Source organism: Delphinapterus leucas, chromosome 15 (genome assembly GCF_059928025.1).
Source record: "Delphinapterus leucas isolate spDelLeu-1000000601 "Yukka" chromosome 15, BTC_Dleu_Yukka2, whole genome shotgun sequence".
NCBI classification, from domain to species: Eukaryota; Metazoa; Chordata; class Mammalia; order Artiodactyla; family Monodontidae; genus Delphinapterus; species Delphinapterus leucas.
In genome coordinates, this window is record NC_143143.1 from 61,996,951 (window position 1) to 62,015,394 (window position 18,444).

General features: G+C 55.2%; 2 protein-coding genes across 2 annotated transcripts; both read right to left on the reverse strand.

Annotated features, from left to right (window-relative positions):
- Positions 1–227: 227 nt before the first annotated feature.
- On the reverse strand, positions 228–4,010 carry FOXS1 (forkhead box S1). The gene has a single exon (XM_089896672.1). The coding sequence runs from the start codon at positions 3,766–3,768 to the stop codon at positions 2,776–2,778; it is 993 nt and encodes a 330-aa protein (XP_089752798.1). The 5' UTR covers positions 3,769–4,010; the 3' UTR covers positions 228–2,775.
- On the reverse strand, positions 3,951–16,167 carry LOC111184322 (interferon regulatory factor 4-like). The gene is made up of 8 exons (XM_089896673.1): positions 15,411–16,167; positions 10,248–10,486; positions 9,837–9,937; positions 8,946–9,075; positions 8,761–8,826; positions 7,621–7,992; positions 6,883–7,001; positions 3,951–6,650 (listed from the first exon to the last, which is right to left on the reverse strand). Exons 1-8 carry the CDS (start codon positions 15,914–15,916, stop codon positions 6,540–6,542), a joined length of 1,644 nt encoding a protein of 547 aa, XP_089752799.1. The 5' UTR covers positions 15,917–16,167; the 3' UTR covers positions 3,951–6,539.
- Positions 16,168–18,444: the final 2,277 nt, after the last annotated feature.

The following is an 18,444-nucleotide window of genomic DNA, read 5'->3' on the forward strand; positions in this document are numbered from 1 at the left end:
GTGGCCCCTGTCCCCTAGAGCTCTACAGTTAAGGCAGCAGAGGGGTACTCCTGCCCTGCTGTGTGACCTTGGGCATGTCACTTACCTTCTCTGGCCTTGGTCTCTCCATCTGTGCCAAGGAGCTTTCTCTGGGTCGGCCCAGCTTAGGCATTCTGAATCTCTGCTAAGCACTGTCCACCCCTGGGTGGCCAGGCCAGAGGCAGGGGGTGTCTGTTGGTCATGGAAAGAATGTGAGGGCAGGAGGCCCAGTGGGTGGGGTCCCCAGGCTGGGCAGCAAGCAGAGGGCAACATGAGATCATGGTGTCTGGGCCTCCTGGTCCAGTATTTCTGGGGATGGGATCCCTTCCAGGCTGTCCCCCAGGTTAGACCCTCCCTGGGATCCGGATTCAAAGAGTCAGGCTGCCCTTTTCCCTCACCCTGCAACCCCCTCACTGGACAAAGGGAGTGACATCAGGGCCCAGAGAGGTGGGCACTGGTCCAGGCTCACACAGCAAGTCCAAGGCAGGCTCTGAGCCCAGGGCCCTGCTTAGGGACTGGGGCTGAGGGGACTGTCTTCACTTCTTGACTCTCTGGAGGGACCAGAGAGGGACATGGAGGGGGCTCATGCCCAGAGCTAAGTCTGTGCCTCTGTGTGCACTTGACCCCTCTACATGTTCCCCCACCTCAGAGCATGGGCAGTTTTCTTCCCCCAAGGCTCCCACCCCAGTTAGATGCTCAACCTCATGGGGGGGGTGGGCGGGGCAGGATGCAGAAGCCTGGGATCCCCGAGTCGGGCCAGCCTCCCCATCCTCCTACGAGCTCAGGACACAGGCTGGGAAGGGACTGGGGTCACCAGGTCTCCACAGGAATGCACCACAGGGAACAGTGCCCGGCGGAGGCCTCTTTCCCTGATCCAGCTGAGAAAGAACCCCCGCCCCCCCCGAATCTGTCCTTGTCTCCGTAACTGTCTCTGCGCATCACACACACACACACTCATGTACACACGGAGACATACTGACCCACTCAGGCACACACGGTGGTGAGAACCTCTCCTCACCCGTGCCCTGCACTCGCAGGCCTCTGTCCCCTCCCCTTTCAGCCATGAGGCTGCCTGAATGCGACAGGACAGACCCTCTTTCCCTCCCCCCATTGCTCCATGAGTTCCAGCCTGGGGTCCGGCACGCACGCTAGGGAGGGTCCGCACAGCTGGCTGGGCATTCTTCCACCCCCTTCTGGCCGCACTGAGCCCGCACCCTGCAGGTGCCCCCTCCACCCCGGCTCTGGAGTCTGTGGGAACCAGACAGTTGGGGCTGTCCAGCCGGGCTCACTTCCTCCCAGGCCCCAGGGGACCTGCGGAGGGAGGAGGGAGCCACAGAGACTGAAGCCAGCGTGGCCGCCTGCCCGAGAGGGGTGTTTTGGAAGGGACAGGGCTGCCTGCCCAGCAAAGGGGTCTCCAGCCCCCTGAGCATCACCTCATGGGACATAAGACCCTCCAGCAAAGACCAGAAAGTATCCTTGGCCCCTCTTCTCTCCCTATACCCATGATCCAGGTGGGGGGACTGAAGTTCCGGAAGAAAGCCATCTGCCTCAGCAAGTCTGGTGTTGGAGGGTATGGGGACAGTGAGGTTTCAGGTCCCTAAGTTGTTCCTCTGATGGGGGCCACGACTATACCCACTTCTCCTGCTTCTACCCAAGGGGGCAGCTACAGAAGGCCAAAGGTCAAGGCTCAGTCTCTTCTAATCTGTACCCAGGGTAGCCACCGCCTCCCCCCATGCTTTCTCAGAGTCACCAGGAGACCTCAGAGAGCTGGGGGCTTGGGGAGTTCTCCCAGTCACGCCGGAAATCCAGACAAGGGAAGTGTGCCTGCCTTTTGAACCTTGGGTTCCCTGTCTGTGCAAGGGGTGAGGGGTGGCTTTTTAACCCTGGCATGCCAGGATTCAAAAAAAGCCCGCCTCCCTCTGGGGGGGTCACCCTGTGGGCCACGCTGCATCCTCACGCAAACTGCAGGTAGGGGCAGGGGGGTAGAGCCATACAGACCTGGTTTTGATTCCCTCTCTGCCACTCATTGGTCATTTGGAGCCGGAGCTAGTGAGCCCCAACTTCTTTGAGTCTCAGTTTCCACCACTGTTAAATGGAGATAACATTCCGTACCACCCAGGATTCGGTGAAAGGATATACACGAGTCCAGGACAGGATAACTGCCACAAATGGTCACAGGTATTGTGGCTGCTCGTAATGTGAGGTGCTGAGTCACAGAGTTTGGGGCTGGAGAATCAGCCCCTTGGTCCAGCCCAGCCTCACTCCCGCCTGGTGTCTCTCCTGGTTGCATCCCTCCTCTCTCTCTCCCACTCCCTGCTCCCACTTCCTCGGCCTTCCTGGGAAACTCCCTGAAGAAGGTCCCCAGCAGGAGAAAGCCTCATGTGGGACATTCCTATCTGGGGTCCCCCGTCCCTGCCATACCACCCCACAACCATATGCCCCCCACGGAGCCAGGTGTCCTGGCCCTCAGTCCCCAACCATCCAGCAAACTGACCCTCATCATCACACTGGCTTTATTGGCCCTGAGAGCCATAGAGTAAATCCCAAGGGAGCCCTGCTTCCCCTCACCCCCAAGTCTGTCCAGAGACCCTGGGCGCTGGCTGAGTGTTCACCACGCCAATCTTGGCTTCCTGTCCCGGCTGTTGTGGGCTTGCCAGGCCTGCGTCCTTTGAGAGCTCCCCAGATCCTAGAGTCAGGCTCAACCTGGAGGGTGTAGCTGGCAGAGTCTCTGCAGGGACTGCCTGAGGCCGGCTGGCTTCACTCAAAGAAGAACATTCCTGGCGTCCGGTATAGGCAGGAGGTCAGCCCCAGTGGGTAGCCGGAGCTTCCCTGGACAGGGAAGCTGCCTGCAACCCAGGGTTCCTTGGGGTCTGCTGGCAGGGGCAGCGGGGCCCGGAGAGAGGCTGGAGGGGTGGATGGTGCAGGGGAGGGGGCTGCTGAGGCCAAGAGGTGCTCAAGGCCAGGATCAGTCCCCATGCAGAAATTCAGCGCCTGCAGCCGGCACTGGTAGCTGCCCCCGATGGTGGCCTCGGAGGTCAAGATGGGGGCAGGGGCCTTGCTAAACCCCTCAGCCTCAGAGAAGCTGGCAGGAAAGCCAAATGCGGGGCTCGGGGAAGATGAGGTGGCCACGGGGAGCTCCCCTGGACCTGCAGGCTTGGGCGTGGGCATCTCCTTGGGCTCCGAGGGTGGCCGAGGCCTGGCATTGGTGGTGGCCGGGCACACACTGGCTGGCAAGGCCCCCACCAGACCCCCAAAGCTTAGGCCCTTGGGCTCTGGCGGCTCCAGTGGGAACGGGCATTGCATGCCAGTCGCAGCGTCGGGGGCTCCTAGGTCCTGGCTGGTGGCTCGGAGGGGTCTGCGGCGCACCTTGGCAGGGCCCTTGGCTCCCTCGGCGCCTGCCCGTCGGGTGAAGCGCCGGCGTCGGCGCAGGAAGCTGCCGTGCTCGAACATGTCATGGCAGTCAGGGTCCAGCGTCCAGTAGCTGCCCTTGCCCGGTTTGCGATCATCACGGGGCACCTTGACAAAGCACTCGTTGAGGGACAGGTTGTGGCGGATGCTGTTCTGCCAGCCGGGACGGTTGTGGCGGTAGAAGGCGAAGCGGCCCATGATGTAGCGGTAGATGCCACTGAGCGTGGCCCGCTGCCCCGGTGAGCTCTGGATGGCCATGGCAATCAGGGCGATGTAGCTGTAGGGGGGCTTGGTCGGCTCGGCCGCAGGGGCCAGGGGCCCGGGTGGGGGCTGCTGCTGCATGCTGACTGGGCTGGCCAGGCTGGCGGCTGCCGGAACCACGGGGGCCAGGCACGGTGTCCAGGGCTGGTGTCCGGCACAGCCTGCCCAGGCTGGTTAAAAGGCCCACTGGCCCAGCCTCCCAGCCTGGAAAGGCAAAAAGGGGTGGGCCCGCCAGGCTGCCCTCCCTTCTTCCCTCGCCCCCCTCCCACAAGGCCCAAGAGGGGCGGGCAGGAGAGGCCAGGATTGGGAAGCCGTGAGCAGCTGCCGGGGGTGAGGAGACAGGAGGGAAGGGACTGAGACCCTTAGCCCACATGTGCTGGCTGGTGGTGGCTGAGGAGGGACAGGATGTGAAACTGAGCGAGACAGAGACGAAACAAAGAGAGACAGAGGCCGAGATGGAAAGAGAGAGTGAAAAGAGACAGAGAGACAGAGACAAAGAGAGGTAAGGGCATAATAAGAGGGAGACAGGAACATACAGAGAAGATAGAGGCAGAGACTTAAAGAGAGACAAAGAGCAGAAAGAGACAGAAAACAGGGAGACACACAGAGAGCCAGCCCCACGCACGTGCACACGTGCACACAGAGTACAGAAAAAGAATCACTGAATGAGAGAAAGAAAGGAATCCACAAAGATAGAGAGGAAGAGGGATACACACACACACACACACACACACATTAATGAGAGAGGAGGTAGCATCTGTGTCTGAACTGGAGAACAGGGAGTTCCTGTGAGAAAAGCCTCAGGGGCCTCTCGAGTCCCCACCTCTGGTTCCCCCTTTCTTTTCTCTTCCTCCTCCCAGGCCTGGGGTCTACTTTCTTCTCCCCACAGTGCAGAGCACTCGAGGTCACACTATTCCCTGCCCTCCTAGCTCTGGGGTCTACAAGGGGTGGGGCGCCTAGGGTGGGGACGAGGGCCGGCCCAACCCCATTTCCTGAGCCCTGGCGCCCTCTAGTGACTAGTGTGGGGAGGACAGACATCTGGACAGAGCCATCCACCCTCCCAAGAGGCTCTCAACCAAGACCCTGGCTGAGCCTTCATTTCCCATCTCTAAAATGGAGCTGAAGACTCTGCAGCTGTCCGGGCTGTGGTGGAGAGGCAACGGGCTCCCTTACACTGAATCCAGTGCCCTTTGAGAGCCTGGTACAGAGTAGGGGCTTGGGCATGACGAGGACTGTCACCCTGAGCTGAGGCTCCCCGATAGCTGCAGCCTTGGGCCGAGGGTACAGCGAAGCCCAGAACAGTCAAGCCTTCTGAAGGATGGGGCAACCTCCTCCACACTCTCCCACCCACAAGTAACCAAGTCATCGGGCCCCTACTGTGTGCCACTCTCCATGCCAGGCCAGCTCCCCTCCCCTCTCGACATTTACTTCTCAGACAAACTCTGCTCCGGAAGCCTTAATAGCTTCTCTTGAGTAGATGAGGAATGTGAGGTTCAGAGAAGTTAAGTGACTTGCCTGAGGTGGCACAGCTAGTCAGTGACAAAGCTGTGATTTCAACCCAGAATTCCGTAACTCCTTAACACTACTCCTTCTGTGAGGGGCAGGGGTAGAGGACTGTCACTGGGCCCCCACTGGAAAACTGGCTGTGACCCCCAAGGGAATAGGGAACCATGGTTTGCTCTATCCCAAGTGTCCAGTATCTGCCTGGAACAGAGTAGGTGCTCAATAAACATTCGTTGAATGAATTTTAAGACTGATTCTGCCCTTTATTGAATCATACAGGTTTCCCCCCATAAAAGTGGCTTATTAATATATCACTAAAAGATTTATTATGTTGCCATCTGTAAGAGAATTCCTATAAATAAAGTCAGAAATCAGAAAAGGTGAAAGGTCTGATATCTGGGGTAGAAAACAGTGACTTTACTGACAAGGCAGGGTCACTGCTTTCATGGTGGAGAGGGCTCCCTCCCAATTCTCAAGGACTCCCTACAACTTACAGTTTGCAAAGATTGGGGGGGCTTGGGCAGGGGCTGGACTCCTGGCTCCCACTTTGGCTTCTGTGCTAGGCCTGCCTCAGTTTCTCCAAAGACAGTATCTACTGGCGGTTGTTCAGTGGTTAGCATTTAAAGCCCAGGTTCAGGCTAAGTCCTCTGTTTTGGGACCCCCTCCCCTCACAATCCCAAAAGAAGAGAGACTTGTGGCAGGTGAAAGGAGGGTCTGGAAACTCACAGCCCCTCAGAGGTGGGGCAATTCTGTTACTGGTTGGGCTTCAGTCTAATCTATGCGGAGGATCTTATTATTGGTAAACTCAGCCCCTTTTCTTTTTGGCTGCACCTGGGGGCTTGTGGGATCTTAGTTCCCCCACGAGGGATCCCTCGAACCTGGGCCCCCAGCAGTGGAAGCACAGAGTCCTAACCACCAGGGAACTCCCAGTAAACTCAGCTTTAAGCAAACCTTATAATGGATCAATTGCAGGTAAGGTCTGCTTTAGGTAAACCGCTATGGGCATGTCCGGCTCTTCACAAAAAGATGAAGTCTTGTTTCTGACCTAATTGCTATTTCTGGAACCTCAAGGTCGAGTTTAGTTCCCAAGCCTGACGCCCCAGGCCCAGCTGCCCGGCTGTCCGCTTACGCGCCTCCTTCCTGGGTTCCCGGGGCTCCATCTCATTGGCTGAGAGGTTGAAGGCCGTGAGTGGCTTCCGCTGTCTCAACCTACCTGGGCGATGAGTGAGGCGAGACCTAAAGTCCCCTGGCTCAGCTGGGGCAGGGCTGGGGTGGGATCTGCACCCTGTGGGGACTGCTTCAGAGGGTACGGGAGGGGGAAACAACCGCTCAGGGCTGACTCAGCTGTGTCAGCAGGTGAGTGACGCTGTCGGAGATGCGGGGCTGGGAACGCGCCACCGAGGCACCTGGCCGTGGAGCTTCGAGTGTAGGAGGAGCTCCCGCGCGAAGACTGGCTCCACCTGCGGGGTGGGGGTGGGGGTGGGGCAATGAGCCAACCTTCCCCTTTACCCACACCCTTTGTTGGGGTGGGGGGGCGGGAGTGACAGCTCCTCTCCACATGCATTTTACATGCAAGGTCTTCCAGATCAGATAAGGCAGGTCCGGGGCGGAGCTGGGACTGGAGGGAGCAGTGAGAGGCCGTTCGGGGAGGCTGGAGCGTGTGGTTCTCCGCTGGAGTGGGCGGTGACTCACATGGGCCATAATGAGACGCTCCTCAGGCTGGTCCGGGGGCCCCGGGTACTCCTCGCCAAAGCACAGCCGGATCTGGTACTCGGGCTCCTGGCGACCATGATGCAGGTGGGCTCTCAGTTCTACGGGCACCGAGACTGTGGGGTCTGGGCCAAGATGGGGCGTCCCACCTGGTGCCCACCTTGTGCTCACATCCTATGCACACGTCCCGTAAGCCCACATCCCCGTTGTGTGCCCATGCCCTATGCCCACTTCCACGTCCCCACACCTGCCTCAGGTCCCACATCTGCTCCCACTTCTAGGTTTCATGCCCCGTGCCTCGTGCCCTATGCTCACTATCATGCCTTTATGCCCACCCCATGCCCACTGCCACTCACCTATGCCTATCTTGTGCCCAGTGCCCCCGATGCCCACCCTATGCATAACGCCCTATGACAACACGTGCCCAAGTCCTATGCTTATGTCCCACACCCAGTGCCCCAGCCTGCCTCGTGCCTACACCTCCCATACGCCTATGTCTAATCTGTGCCCAGCCCTCCCGATGCCCATATTCGTTCCCACCCCCGGTGCTTCTGCGTCATGTCCTTTGTTTCCATTCCCACTCTGGCCCAGCATCGTCAAGTCCATCGCCCCGCGCCCACATCTCGTGTGCCCACTCTCCTCTGTCCGAGTTCCTTTGCCGACCCCAGTGCCCGGCCACTCCGCCCCGCGCCGCCAGCGGCCCCGCTGTCGCGCTCTTACCCGCGAGGAAGCTGCGCGTGTCGAGGAGCTGGCAGGTGCGCTCTCGCTCCAGTTTGTTGGGCCGCGCGCGGTGCGGGGCGAGCGGGCCGCGCCAGTACACACGGCCCTGGCACAGGCGCTTGGCGAAGACGCCCTCGGGCGCCACCCAGAGCAGCACTCCGCGCTCCAGGTGGGGCAGCAGGCGCCGCAGGACGCGGGCGCCGGGCGGCGGCTCCGGGAAACGAACCTGCGCGACGCGCGGCGGCGACCCCAGCAGGAGCTCGGCGGCAGCGGCGGCTGCGCGCGGTCTCAGGCTGCAGCTCTCGGCCGCGCGCGCTGTGGCTTCGCGCACCAGCTCCGCGCCATAGAAGAGTCGCACGTGCAGCCAAAAATCTGCGGGAAAGGGAGGGGACGCGCGCCCGGCGTTGGCGGCGCCGGCTCCCCCTCCCCTCACAACAGGGCAGGGAACCCAGAGGTCACCCGGCCGCCACCTCGGGAATTTTTGACACTCCCTCCCATAAGTAATATTAGTAATTCTAGTAGTAGTGGTGGTAGTAAATAATAGCAGCTTCCAGTATAAACAAACTGGTAGTTGAGCTTCAAAAGCATAGGGTCTGGGGCCATCAGTACAATGGGGGCATGACACTGACGCCCTCCCAGCCCGAATTTCTGGGATTCTAGGAGTTTCTTCCTGGCAAATACTTTTAATGCCGGTAGAAATAAAAATCATCATAATAATAGCAACAACAACAACAAAACAGCAGCCTCCCATATGAAGAGCTAGCAGTATGCTCAGTGGTTAGGGCCGTGGGCTCTACAGCCAGGCCCTTGGGTTCTAATCTCTCACTGCCCCTTAGGAGCTGTGATCTGATAGTACCTTTCCCAGGGTTACTAACTGTGTGACCTTGGGCAGGGTTCTTAACCTCTGTGTCTGGTTTCTGCATCTGTAAAATGGGGAGAATGGCAGTATCTATCTCACAGGACTGTGGGGAGACTTAGAAGGATGCCTGGTATAAGCTAAGCCCTCAACAAATGTTAGCTGTTGTTATCTGGAGTCTGGGCTGGGTGCTTTGGGTGGGAGACAGAGGCTATTCGGCACCAACCCTAGGTCCTCCCCAGTTCTGCACAGCAGTCAGGGGAGAGGGCCTTCGGATTCCTTACCGGGGTTGCTGAAGTCCTCAGAAGGCAAGGGGCCCCAGGGGTGAGCAGGATCCTGAGCCTGGTACCCTGGAGAAGGAGGGGAAGCAGTAAGGCATCGCCTCACCCTGGGTCCCTCGACCCCTAGATCAAGGTCCTGGAAGAGGCCGGGGAGGAGGCAGGGGTGGGTGAGGAGACTCAGTCCTTACTGTGGCCAGCCAAAGGGCCTGGGGGCAGGGAGGCCAGCCTGGGGGGCTGCTTCTTGTCTTTATCCTCTGTGACTAATCTGGAGCCAACCTGAGCATCGGGAGAAAGGGTCGTGAGTGTGGAAGAGGAGACCTGTGGGCCACAGGAGCTCCCAGACAGTCTAAACTGGGGCAGGGGGAGGTCTGGACAGACTGAAAGCCAGCCGGGCTTGATAGGGACTTGGAAGTTTACCCCGTAGAGTTAAAGAGAGAGTTGATGGGGTTTTTGGAGGTGAAGCTCATTGTGATTGGGAGAGAAAAGTGCTAGCAGTGAATGAGGAGATGGGGTGATAGAAATGGGGTGATAGAGCAATGGAATGGGGGCACTTGGGACAGTGGAATGAACCAGGCTAATGGGGAGATGGGAACAGAGGAATGAAATGCAGATGACGGGGGAGAGGTGATGGGGTGGAGTAAGAGTGATACAGACAGTGATGGAGATAGAGATGACAGGGGTGATGGCAACAATGAGAGCTAGAGGTGATGCAGGTGAAGGGAATACAGTGATGGAACTGGATCTGATGGGATGAGTGGGGACAGACTGATTGATCCCGTGATGACAGGGAAGAGGGGCTGAAATGGGAGAAAATAGGGCTGGCGCAGACAGAGAGATGGAGGTGAAGATGGTGGAGACGATGGGACAGAAATGATGGAGTCAAGGAGAATAGAATGAAGGAGATGAAAATGATGGCAGAGATGGAGTAGAGGCAGGAAGTAGAGCTGATGGATGGGAACAGAGATGGGCAGGAGCTGATGGAGAGGATGAGATGAATGTGCTGGAGATTATATAGGGGGTGGTATGGGTGCGAGGTGCCTGGGCTAGCAAGGCTATAGGGGCTGGAAGGACTCACTGACCTGCTCTTCTGTCTTGCAGGCCGGCTCTGTCACTTCTCCAGGGGGCACCTGCTGGCTATGAAGAATGCCCTCCTCTTTACAGGGGGCACAAGCCCTGGTAACTGGATGAAGGAAGAAATAGTCTGTGGTTTCCTGGGCCCCAAGGGGAACCCCCCAACCTTGTCTGAGGTGAGCCCAGACCAGAGTAACCCAGCTCACTGCATGATCTCAGGCAAGGCCCACCTCTCTCTGGGCTCAGTTTCCTCCTTTTCGAATGGGGAGATAAACTGTAAGGTCCTTCTAGGTTTACCAGCCCATGAGCTTATTTAAGCTCAATAAGCCCACCATTTCCCATTTTACAGATGGGCAATGTGAGGTCCTTATTGCCCAGAGAGCCATCCTCAGCTGCTACCTCCAGGGACAGGATGGTACCTGGGTTGTGGGCACCGTCAGACAGGAGCCGGTAGACCTTGTAGGGGTTGGAGATGTCCAGCTGGTTGAGCGAGCGCACCTCACAGAAGTCAGCGCTCTTGTTGAGGGCACAGCGGAGCCACGTCTTCCAGGTGGAGGGGTCCTCCTTGTCAACGCCCTCTAGGTGCTTGCCCTTGTATATGGCCCAGGCCTGGGGGTGAGCAGGGGCATTGGGGGAGGAATAGCGTGGGAGATGGGGTTGGTGCCATGCAAAGGGATGAGGGCTGCCTTGCCTCCCACCCTTCTCTCTCTCTCCCTCTGTCCCTCGGCCCCTCCCTCCTTCCTTCTCTTCCTCCCTCCCTCCATCCAACATATATTCCTTGAGCTCCTGCTGTGTGCCAGGCCCAAGTTAAGGACTAAATGGGGAACAACAAGACATACATGGTCCCTGTTCTTAAGGAACTCAAGTCTAATGGGAGAAGCAGCCGCAAACAGCTGAAAGGAAATAACTATATTCCAAATTATGGATTGTGATAAATAAAAAAAATAATACGATGGGATATAAAATGCTGGCAGTGACTTGCTATCTGGAGAGCCATAAAACTGAATCCTTACCTATTGCCACAAACAAAGTGGACTCCAGATGATTAAAAACCAAAAGTAAGAGGTAAGACTATAAACTTAATAGGAAAGAATGTAGAGGAAAATCTTCTGGGGCAGAGAATCCTTCTTAACCAAAATTGTAAAGGCATGAACCATAAGGCAAAAACATTGCAATGTCTGAAATCAGCAAGGGGCTAAGATCTAGAACATACAGGAACTTCTGCAAATCAGTAAGAAACAGAAAGCATCCCCTAAAGAAACATTCTTATCAAAGGACAAGGATGGGTGGTTTACAGAAGAGGAAACCAGAATCCCATGAGCATAGGAGAAGGTACTGAAACTCATTAGTGCCAGAGAAATGCAAGTAAAAATATGAGATATCACCTGTAAGCTTACAAAATTTAGCCAGTTGGATAAGCCAGTAGTTGGTTGGGATGTGGACACAGTTGGTGGGCATGGAATGGGAGCAGAGTCTCTGGAGGGCAATCAGGCATGCCTAGTCCAATTAAGTATAAGCATACCCTGTGAGCAGAAATTCCAATTCCAAAGGAATTCTCACATAGGCTCAAGAGGGGACCAGGGCAAGCAGATCCACTGCAGCGTTATTTGTGGTCTGGAAAGCAAATTTGTGTCCATCCCTGGGAAAGTAGGTGGGGGAGTGCGTGTAATAGATGCCCACTGTAGAGTTCTATGCAGCATCTAGAAACAAATTAGATGGACAGAGAACAAGAATAGATCTTCAGAGCATGACCTTGAGTGAAATAAAAGTAAGACACAGAATGAGATCTATGACACAATTATGATGTATATAAGGTAAGAATACACACGAAACAGCAATGCCCACTTTGCAAGAAAACATACAAACCAAAGATACTCATTAAACACATTAGAATGACTGTTGTGGTAGAGGGACTAAATAAATAAATAAATATGAGGGGCTGCTTTAGAGAGGGTGATCAGAAAAGGCCTCGCGGAGGAAGTGGTATTTGGGCTGAAGCCTGATTGAAAAGAAGGATGGAGTCGGACAAAGATCTGGGGGAAGGCTGTACTAGGTAGAAGGGACAGCGAGTGCAGAGGTCCTGGGGTAGGAGAGATTCAAGGAAGGCCAGTGAGGCTGGAGCACAGTAGTCAAAGGGGAGGACAGTAGGAGATGTCTTGTTCGCATTGCTCACTTTCAGGGATGGGGGGCGGGGGATTTAACTGATAAATCACACTCAGTCATTGCTCTTGGAGATCCCAGGCTTAGTGGGACACCAGACTGAAAAGCCACAGTTCCTTTGTTGGTGTCTCTTGCCAGTGGTGAGACCTTTAAGGCTTGATTTTGCTGTCTGTAAACTGTGCCAGTAATACCTCACCTCACCTGGTTGTGGCACGTGTAAGATGAGCGGTCTGTGTAATGTGCTTAGCGCAGCACCCGGCACACACTGCTTATTTATTGCAGTACTTATTCATTATGTTAAGGATGCTCTAACTCAAAGGTAACCTGGGCTCAAGGCACAGGGCGTTATCACCATGATGAGAGGGGGATCTTTGGGGACACTGCCGTGCCCCTAAGCATTTAAAGTGGTGCCTGGCACACAGGAGATGCTCAATAAATATTTGTTGAATGAATCAAATTGGGCCTCGAAGGATCAATAGGAAGTTGCCAGGTGGAGTGACGTTCCCGGCAGGGGGAACAGCTCGAGCAAAGGCATGGAAGCGCGTGATGCACGCAGGGGACAGTGGGCAGCCTGGTGTGACTGGAGCTGATGTGCGTGTCTGAGGGTATGTGTACTGTTGATTCTTGTTATTCATGGTAGTTGTGTTCTATAAAATTTACACAACCACTGAGTTAGCAAACACTGAACCATCACTCCTAAGGGAAATACAAGGCTAGGTTCCTGCGCGCCTCTGGTCACCCCATTTTCATCAACTGGTCAATACATAACCTTGTTCTATGAGTGTTTCTGTTGAAGGACACCTTATTTAATATAAACTGTTCATTCATTAACAGTGAACTCACGGCCAACAACACTGTAACTCACGTCTGAAAGAAGCTTACAGACGTCACAGCCTTCCTGTGCTCAGGAATACTGACAGCGCTTCAACACTGTGTAAGCTTGGGGGTCATTTTAAACAGTGAAATCACCGACAAAAAGCACAAAGATATTAAAAACGTGGACTAAATATTGTCTGCGAAAGGACACCTGTTTACAGTAGAAGAGCTGAAACTAGAGTTGTCACCTTGCTCAACCTCAGCTGGGAACATGCATGTTGGTGACAATTTTTTTTTGCCATCCTGTGCATGTCTGTGAATGGCTGCAAAAGTGCCTTGAATATCAATTTTGAGATTACATATAATTTTAGCGAGTAAGAGAATTTGTAAATATGGAATCTGTGAATAATGAGGATCAACTGTATGTGGTGGGGGGAAGGGGAGGAGGAATTAACGAAGAAGACAGGTTGAAGCTGGATCATGAATGTCCTCGAAGGCCAAGATTTATCCCGTGGACTTTGAGGCACCAGGAGGGCCTGAAGCCAGGGAGTCACATGTGTGTATCAGTGGTGGGTTGAGGGGTGGGTTAAAGCAGTGCCAAAGAGGGACAGGGAGGGCCAGTCCCCAGAATCTCCCACTTCTGAACGGCACATAGCCTTAAGGGGCAGGCCAGGTAACCACCTGTTCAACACTTACTGAACCAGTCCTCTGTGGGCCAGGCACTGTGCTCAAGGTCACCACCCACGGGCAGCTGGAGGAGGCAGACTCATACAAGGCACTTATAATTCATAGGGAAAGCTGTTCCATGGAGGAAGCAGAAGGAATCAGGGACGACTTGGGAGAAGCACTGAGAGCTTCATAAATGCATTAAGCAAATGAATGCATCAGGGAAGGCTTGTCTTTAGTAAGAGATGTTTAAGCTGAGCATGATGGGAGTTGGCCAGTGAAGGTGAAGAAGAAAGGGTGTTCCAGGCAGGGGGAACAGAATGTACAAAGTTCTCACGGTGAGAGAGACAGGAAGCATTTGGAGACTGAAAGAACTGTCTGGCTGGGTCTAAAGTTGGGGAAGGAGTGGAGAGAGACGGACAGAGGCCAGGGAGGAGCAGTTCATGCAGGGCTTTGAGGTCTTGGTAAGGAGTTGGGACTTTATCACAAGAGCAATGGGGAGCCATGGAAGGATTCTGAGTAGGGGAGTGCCAAGGCAAGATTTACATTTAGAAATATCCCTCTGGAGGACTGAGGGGAAAGCTGAGGGATGGGAAAGCAGGGCATTCAGTTATCCTGGTGAGAGATGGTGGGAACGGGTCCACGTAGACGGATGAAAGAGCAGTTCTGCAGTAAGAGCCGAAGGCCTTGGAAATGGATTAGAATGAGATTGCAGGAGAGGGGAGCGGCCAGGGTTCAGGTGCCCAGCTCCGGGGTCTAGGTGGCGATCGGTGCCATCTTCCATTTTGGGAAACACAGACGTTTGTAGGAGGGAGCTGATGACCGTGCTATTAAGGAGGTGCTGAGTCTGAGAGGTCTGGGCTGTCAGACCAGCAGGCTTGGGGCTTGGCTGGGAGGCTGGGAAATGCTGGGCTCCACACTGAGGCTGTGGAAGGGGAGAGTGGGACATGAGGAGGGAGGTCCAGGAGAGAGTGCTGAGAGCCCCAAAAGAGAAGAAGGGATGGAGGCTGAGAAGCGGGGTCCAGGAAGGTAGGAGGAAAACAGGTCAGGGTTGGAGTGGGGAGGGGACACAGATCCTGGAAACCAAGTGAGACTGTTTCAAGAAGGGAGGGTCCACTAGACACAAACCCACCCAGGGGTCCAAGAAGATGATAGTAATGGCATCCTTGGATTTGGCAAAATTAGAGACGTTAGCAGGAGGGAGAGGAACCACACTGTGGGTGGGGGAGGAGCTGGGGGGGGTATGAGTGAGGGCGTTGATGTTTAGAGACGTTAGCAGGAGGGAGAGGAACCACACTGTGGGTGGGGGGTGGGGAGGGGGGTTATGAGTGAGGGCGTTGATGTCCAGAAGACCCTTTCTAGGTGCTTCACCCTGTGAAAGGAGAGGGGAGGCCAGAGAAGCAGGAGCTGGAGACGTGGTGTTTGGGATGGTGGCGGTGGCCTGGGATGCAGTTGGTTGCTTTTTGCTCACGGGAGAGATTCCAGTTTCAATCTTGGTGGGAAAGAGCCAGTTTGGAGGAAGTTAATGGTATCTAAGGAAAGGGAGGGCATCCCTGGAGGAGGTCCCTGAGAAGGGCTGGTGTTGGAAAGCACAGAAAATGTCCCCGAAGCTGCTGGGGTTAACAGTTTACAGGTGGGAAATGGAGGGAATTTCCATGGTGGCGGTGGCATCTAATTTCCTCAAGGAGAGGGAGGAGAGGTCCCCTGAGGCGTGGGGATGGTGCAGGTTATGCAGCCCTTGTCTGATTCTCTTTTAAGAGGGTGTGGGAGGGTTTCCCATGTACAGAGAACACTACCCTCAACCTAGAGACAACTGAGGTTAAGGGGTGAACCTGTGGCCCGAGGTGACAGCGTGTCGGGTCGGTTCCGGACTCTGCGACCGTGTGAGCGCAGAGCCCTCCCGGGCCGGGCTGGCGACCCCCGGCCCGCGCATCCTTACCCTGAAGAGCGCCGCGTCCTGCTGCGCCTGGTAGCCCTGCTTGGCTGCGTGCTTCCAGGGGATGCGGAAGAGGGTCTCGCCCGCGTCCTCCCAGCGCAGCCCAGCGTAGCGCCCGCTCTCGATCTGCGCCACCAGCCAGTCGCGAAGACGCAGGGGACCCTCGGCCCCCGCCATGAGTCGCCTGCTGTCGGGGACCCTCCCTTCGTCCCTCCGCCATTGGTCGCTGGCCATCGGGGACACAGTGCTCCGGGGACCAGGTCTGGGGAGCGCGGCGGCCAGACCCCAGCGCGACAGGGGATCGCGGGGGTCACCTGGACGGCGAGTGGAGGCGGCGAAAGCGAAAGGCTGGGCAGGAGGCTTCACTTTCCTTTCTGCTCCCCAGAGGCCCTGTCGCCCCTCCCCATGTCGCCTGGCCTGGAGGGCGTCGGTCCTCACGTCGGGGGCAGCTAGAGGCACCACCAAGACCCACTGAAGGGTGCGGGGTGGGGTAGCCCGGGTTCTGCTCATCCCTGGAGGGGGGCCCCCGAAGGGCGCTCAGAGGCGTCCCTTGCACCATCCCTGCACCTGTTTTCTGCTCTTCCCAGCCTACCAGAAACTTAGTCTCTTTCCAGGACCTGGACTGTAGAGGTGGGAGAAGCATAGTGCTTCTCAGACTAACTCCCAGTAGAATTGGGAGGCAGAGACTGGTTTTAAATGCATACTCCTAGCCGCCATCCCAGACCTGAAGAATCAGATTTTCTGGGCAAGAAGTCCAGGAACGTGCATTTTAAACAAGTCCCGCCATGGGATTCTGATCCAGGTGGTCCATGGGTCACCCTTGGAGAAATATTTCCTTAAATATTGGGAGTCCCTTTCTGATTGCTCACCATGGTGCTGGGCCTGGCTGAAGCCTTTTCTGCAGTGTCTCAGTTGGTTCTCACAACAGCACGTGAGATGAGTGTAATTACCTACTTTGTTAAGAGGACTGAGGTCACAGAGCTAGTGCCTGGGGGAGCCAGAATCTGAACCCAGGACTCTCTGCTCCCAGAGCCCAGGGGCCCGAACAGTGCCCCACACTGCCTCCCAACAGCTGCACCTGGAGTTTATGGATTCTGGGTGGGGTCCGTGACCTGCCCAAAGTGTATGCAATTTTTTCATCTCTACGCATTTTTCTAGGGTTTGTATCTTTCATTAAATTGTCAAAGGGGGGTTGTGATATGAAAGTGGTCAAGTAGCTCCGACTGCTCCACCCTGGCTGTGTACCTGGGGAAACTGAGGCTCTGAGAGGGAGAAACCACCCCTCACTGCAGGGAGCACCGAGCTGGATGGCCAGCCAGTGTTGACCAGAGGCTGGGAGCACTGTCCCTCATGTGTACCTGTCAGGGGCCTTGCTTCATGATCCCCACCTTCTGTCCTCATATGGCAGCAGCCACCCAGTTCTGACATTTCTACAGTCACAGCCAGGATTCAAAATCAGAGCTGTAGGACTCTGATGGAGCACAAAAAATTTCATATGATTAAATACAAGAGTATGGGACTTCCCTGGTGGTGCAATGGTTAAGGATCCACCTGCCAATGCAGGGGACATGGGTTCGATCCCTGGTCCAGGAAGATCCCACATGTCACGGAGCAACCAAGCCCATGTGCCACAACTACTGAGCCTGTGCTCTAGAGCCCGCAAGCCACAACTACTGAGCCCACATGCCACAACTACTGAAGCCCGTGCGCTTAGAGCCTGTGCTCCGCAACAAGAGAAGCCACTGCAATGAGAAACCCGCGCACCACAACGAAGAGTAGCCTCCGCTCGCCACAACTAGAGAAACCCTGAGTGCAGCAGCGAAGATCGAACACAACCAAAAATAAAATAAAAAATTAAAAAATAAAATAAAAAAATAAATACAAGAGTAATAATTACATCTAAGCAGGAGTATTGACTGTGTCAGGCAATCTCTTCATTTTTTTCTGGGGGGGCGGTGGGCAGAGTCATAGTAATGACAAGGATGGGGTCCACAGCCAGACTGCCTGGATTCAAATCCCAGCCCCACCACTTGCTAGCTGATCAGCCACTTCACAGGGCTGCTTGGGGATTCAATGAGATGCAGGTAAAGTGTTTGGCACATTGCCTGGCCCATAGTGAGTGCTCAATAAATGAGTGGTATTATTGCTGTTGTTGAGCCAGAGTGTGGTAAAAGCAGCAATGGAAGGGGGCGGGGAGCATCATGAAGGACCTGGAACATCAGATCAAGGGGTTTTGTTTGTCCTAGAGATGATAGGAATGGAGTTTTTTTTTTTTTGGCTGAGTTGGGTCTTCGTTGCCGCACATGGGCTTTCTCTAGTTGCTGCGAGCGGGGGCTACTCTTCGTTACGGTGTGTGGGCTTCTCACTGAGGTGGATTCTCTTGTTGCAGAGCACGGGCTGTATGCGCGGGGGCTTCAGTAGTTTTGGCGTGCGGCTTAGCTGCTCCGCGGCATGTGGGATCTTCCCAGACCAGGGATCAAACCCGTGTCCACTGGCAGGTGGATTCTTAACCACTGTGCCACCAGGGAAGTCCCCCATTTTTAAAAAAAATATTTATTTATTTGGTTTCACTGGGTCTTAGTTGCGGCAGCCTGGCTCCTTAGTTGAGGCATTAGAACTCTTAGTTGCGGCATGCATGTGGGATCTAGTTCCCCGACCAGGGATGGAACCCGGGCCCCTTGCACTGGGAGCACAGAGTCTTAACTACTGCGCCACCAGGGAAGTCCCCCGGACATATTTTTTCTTTTGTTTATCTGTTTATCTAGTGTCTTTCCCACCAGAATGTTTATCTAGTGTCTTTCCCACCAGAATCTACCTACTTTCCCACAGTAGGTACTCAATGAACTCATGTTGCATGAATACAGAGGAGGAGGTTGGGTAGCCGCTGAAGGTTATTTCATCCATCCTCCCACCCCCAATACTGGAATCTGGGCCTCCCCCACAGCCCTGGACACAGTGCTTGGTGCATAATAAGAACCCCCATACAGGTGTTTATTAGATTACAGAGATTTCGGATCTCTCTTAACTCTAAGTTAATT

What these genes read in the sequence shown, in the direction of transcription:
- LOC111184322 (XM_089896673.1), bottom strand. Translation starts at nt 15,916, where the DNA reads ATGAGCAGAACCCGGGCTACCCCACCCCGCACCCTTCAGTGGGTCTTG. An exon ending in TGACGGTGCCCACAACCCAG is followed by an intron (nt 9,938 to 10,247) that starts GTACCATCCTGT and finishes TCCTTCATCCAG; the next exon opens with TTACCAGGGCTTGTGCCCCC. An exon ending in CACGCGCAGCTTCCTCGCGG is followed by an intron (nt 7,002 to 7,620) that starts GTAAGAGCGCGA and finishes CGGTGCCCGTAG; the next exon opens with AACTGAGAGCCCACCTGCAT.
- FOXS1 (XM_089896672.1), bottom strand. Translation starts at nt 3,768, where the DNA reads ATGCAGCAGCAGCCCCCACCCGGGCCCCTGGCCCCTGCGGCCGAGCCG.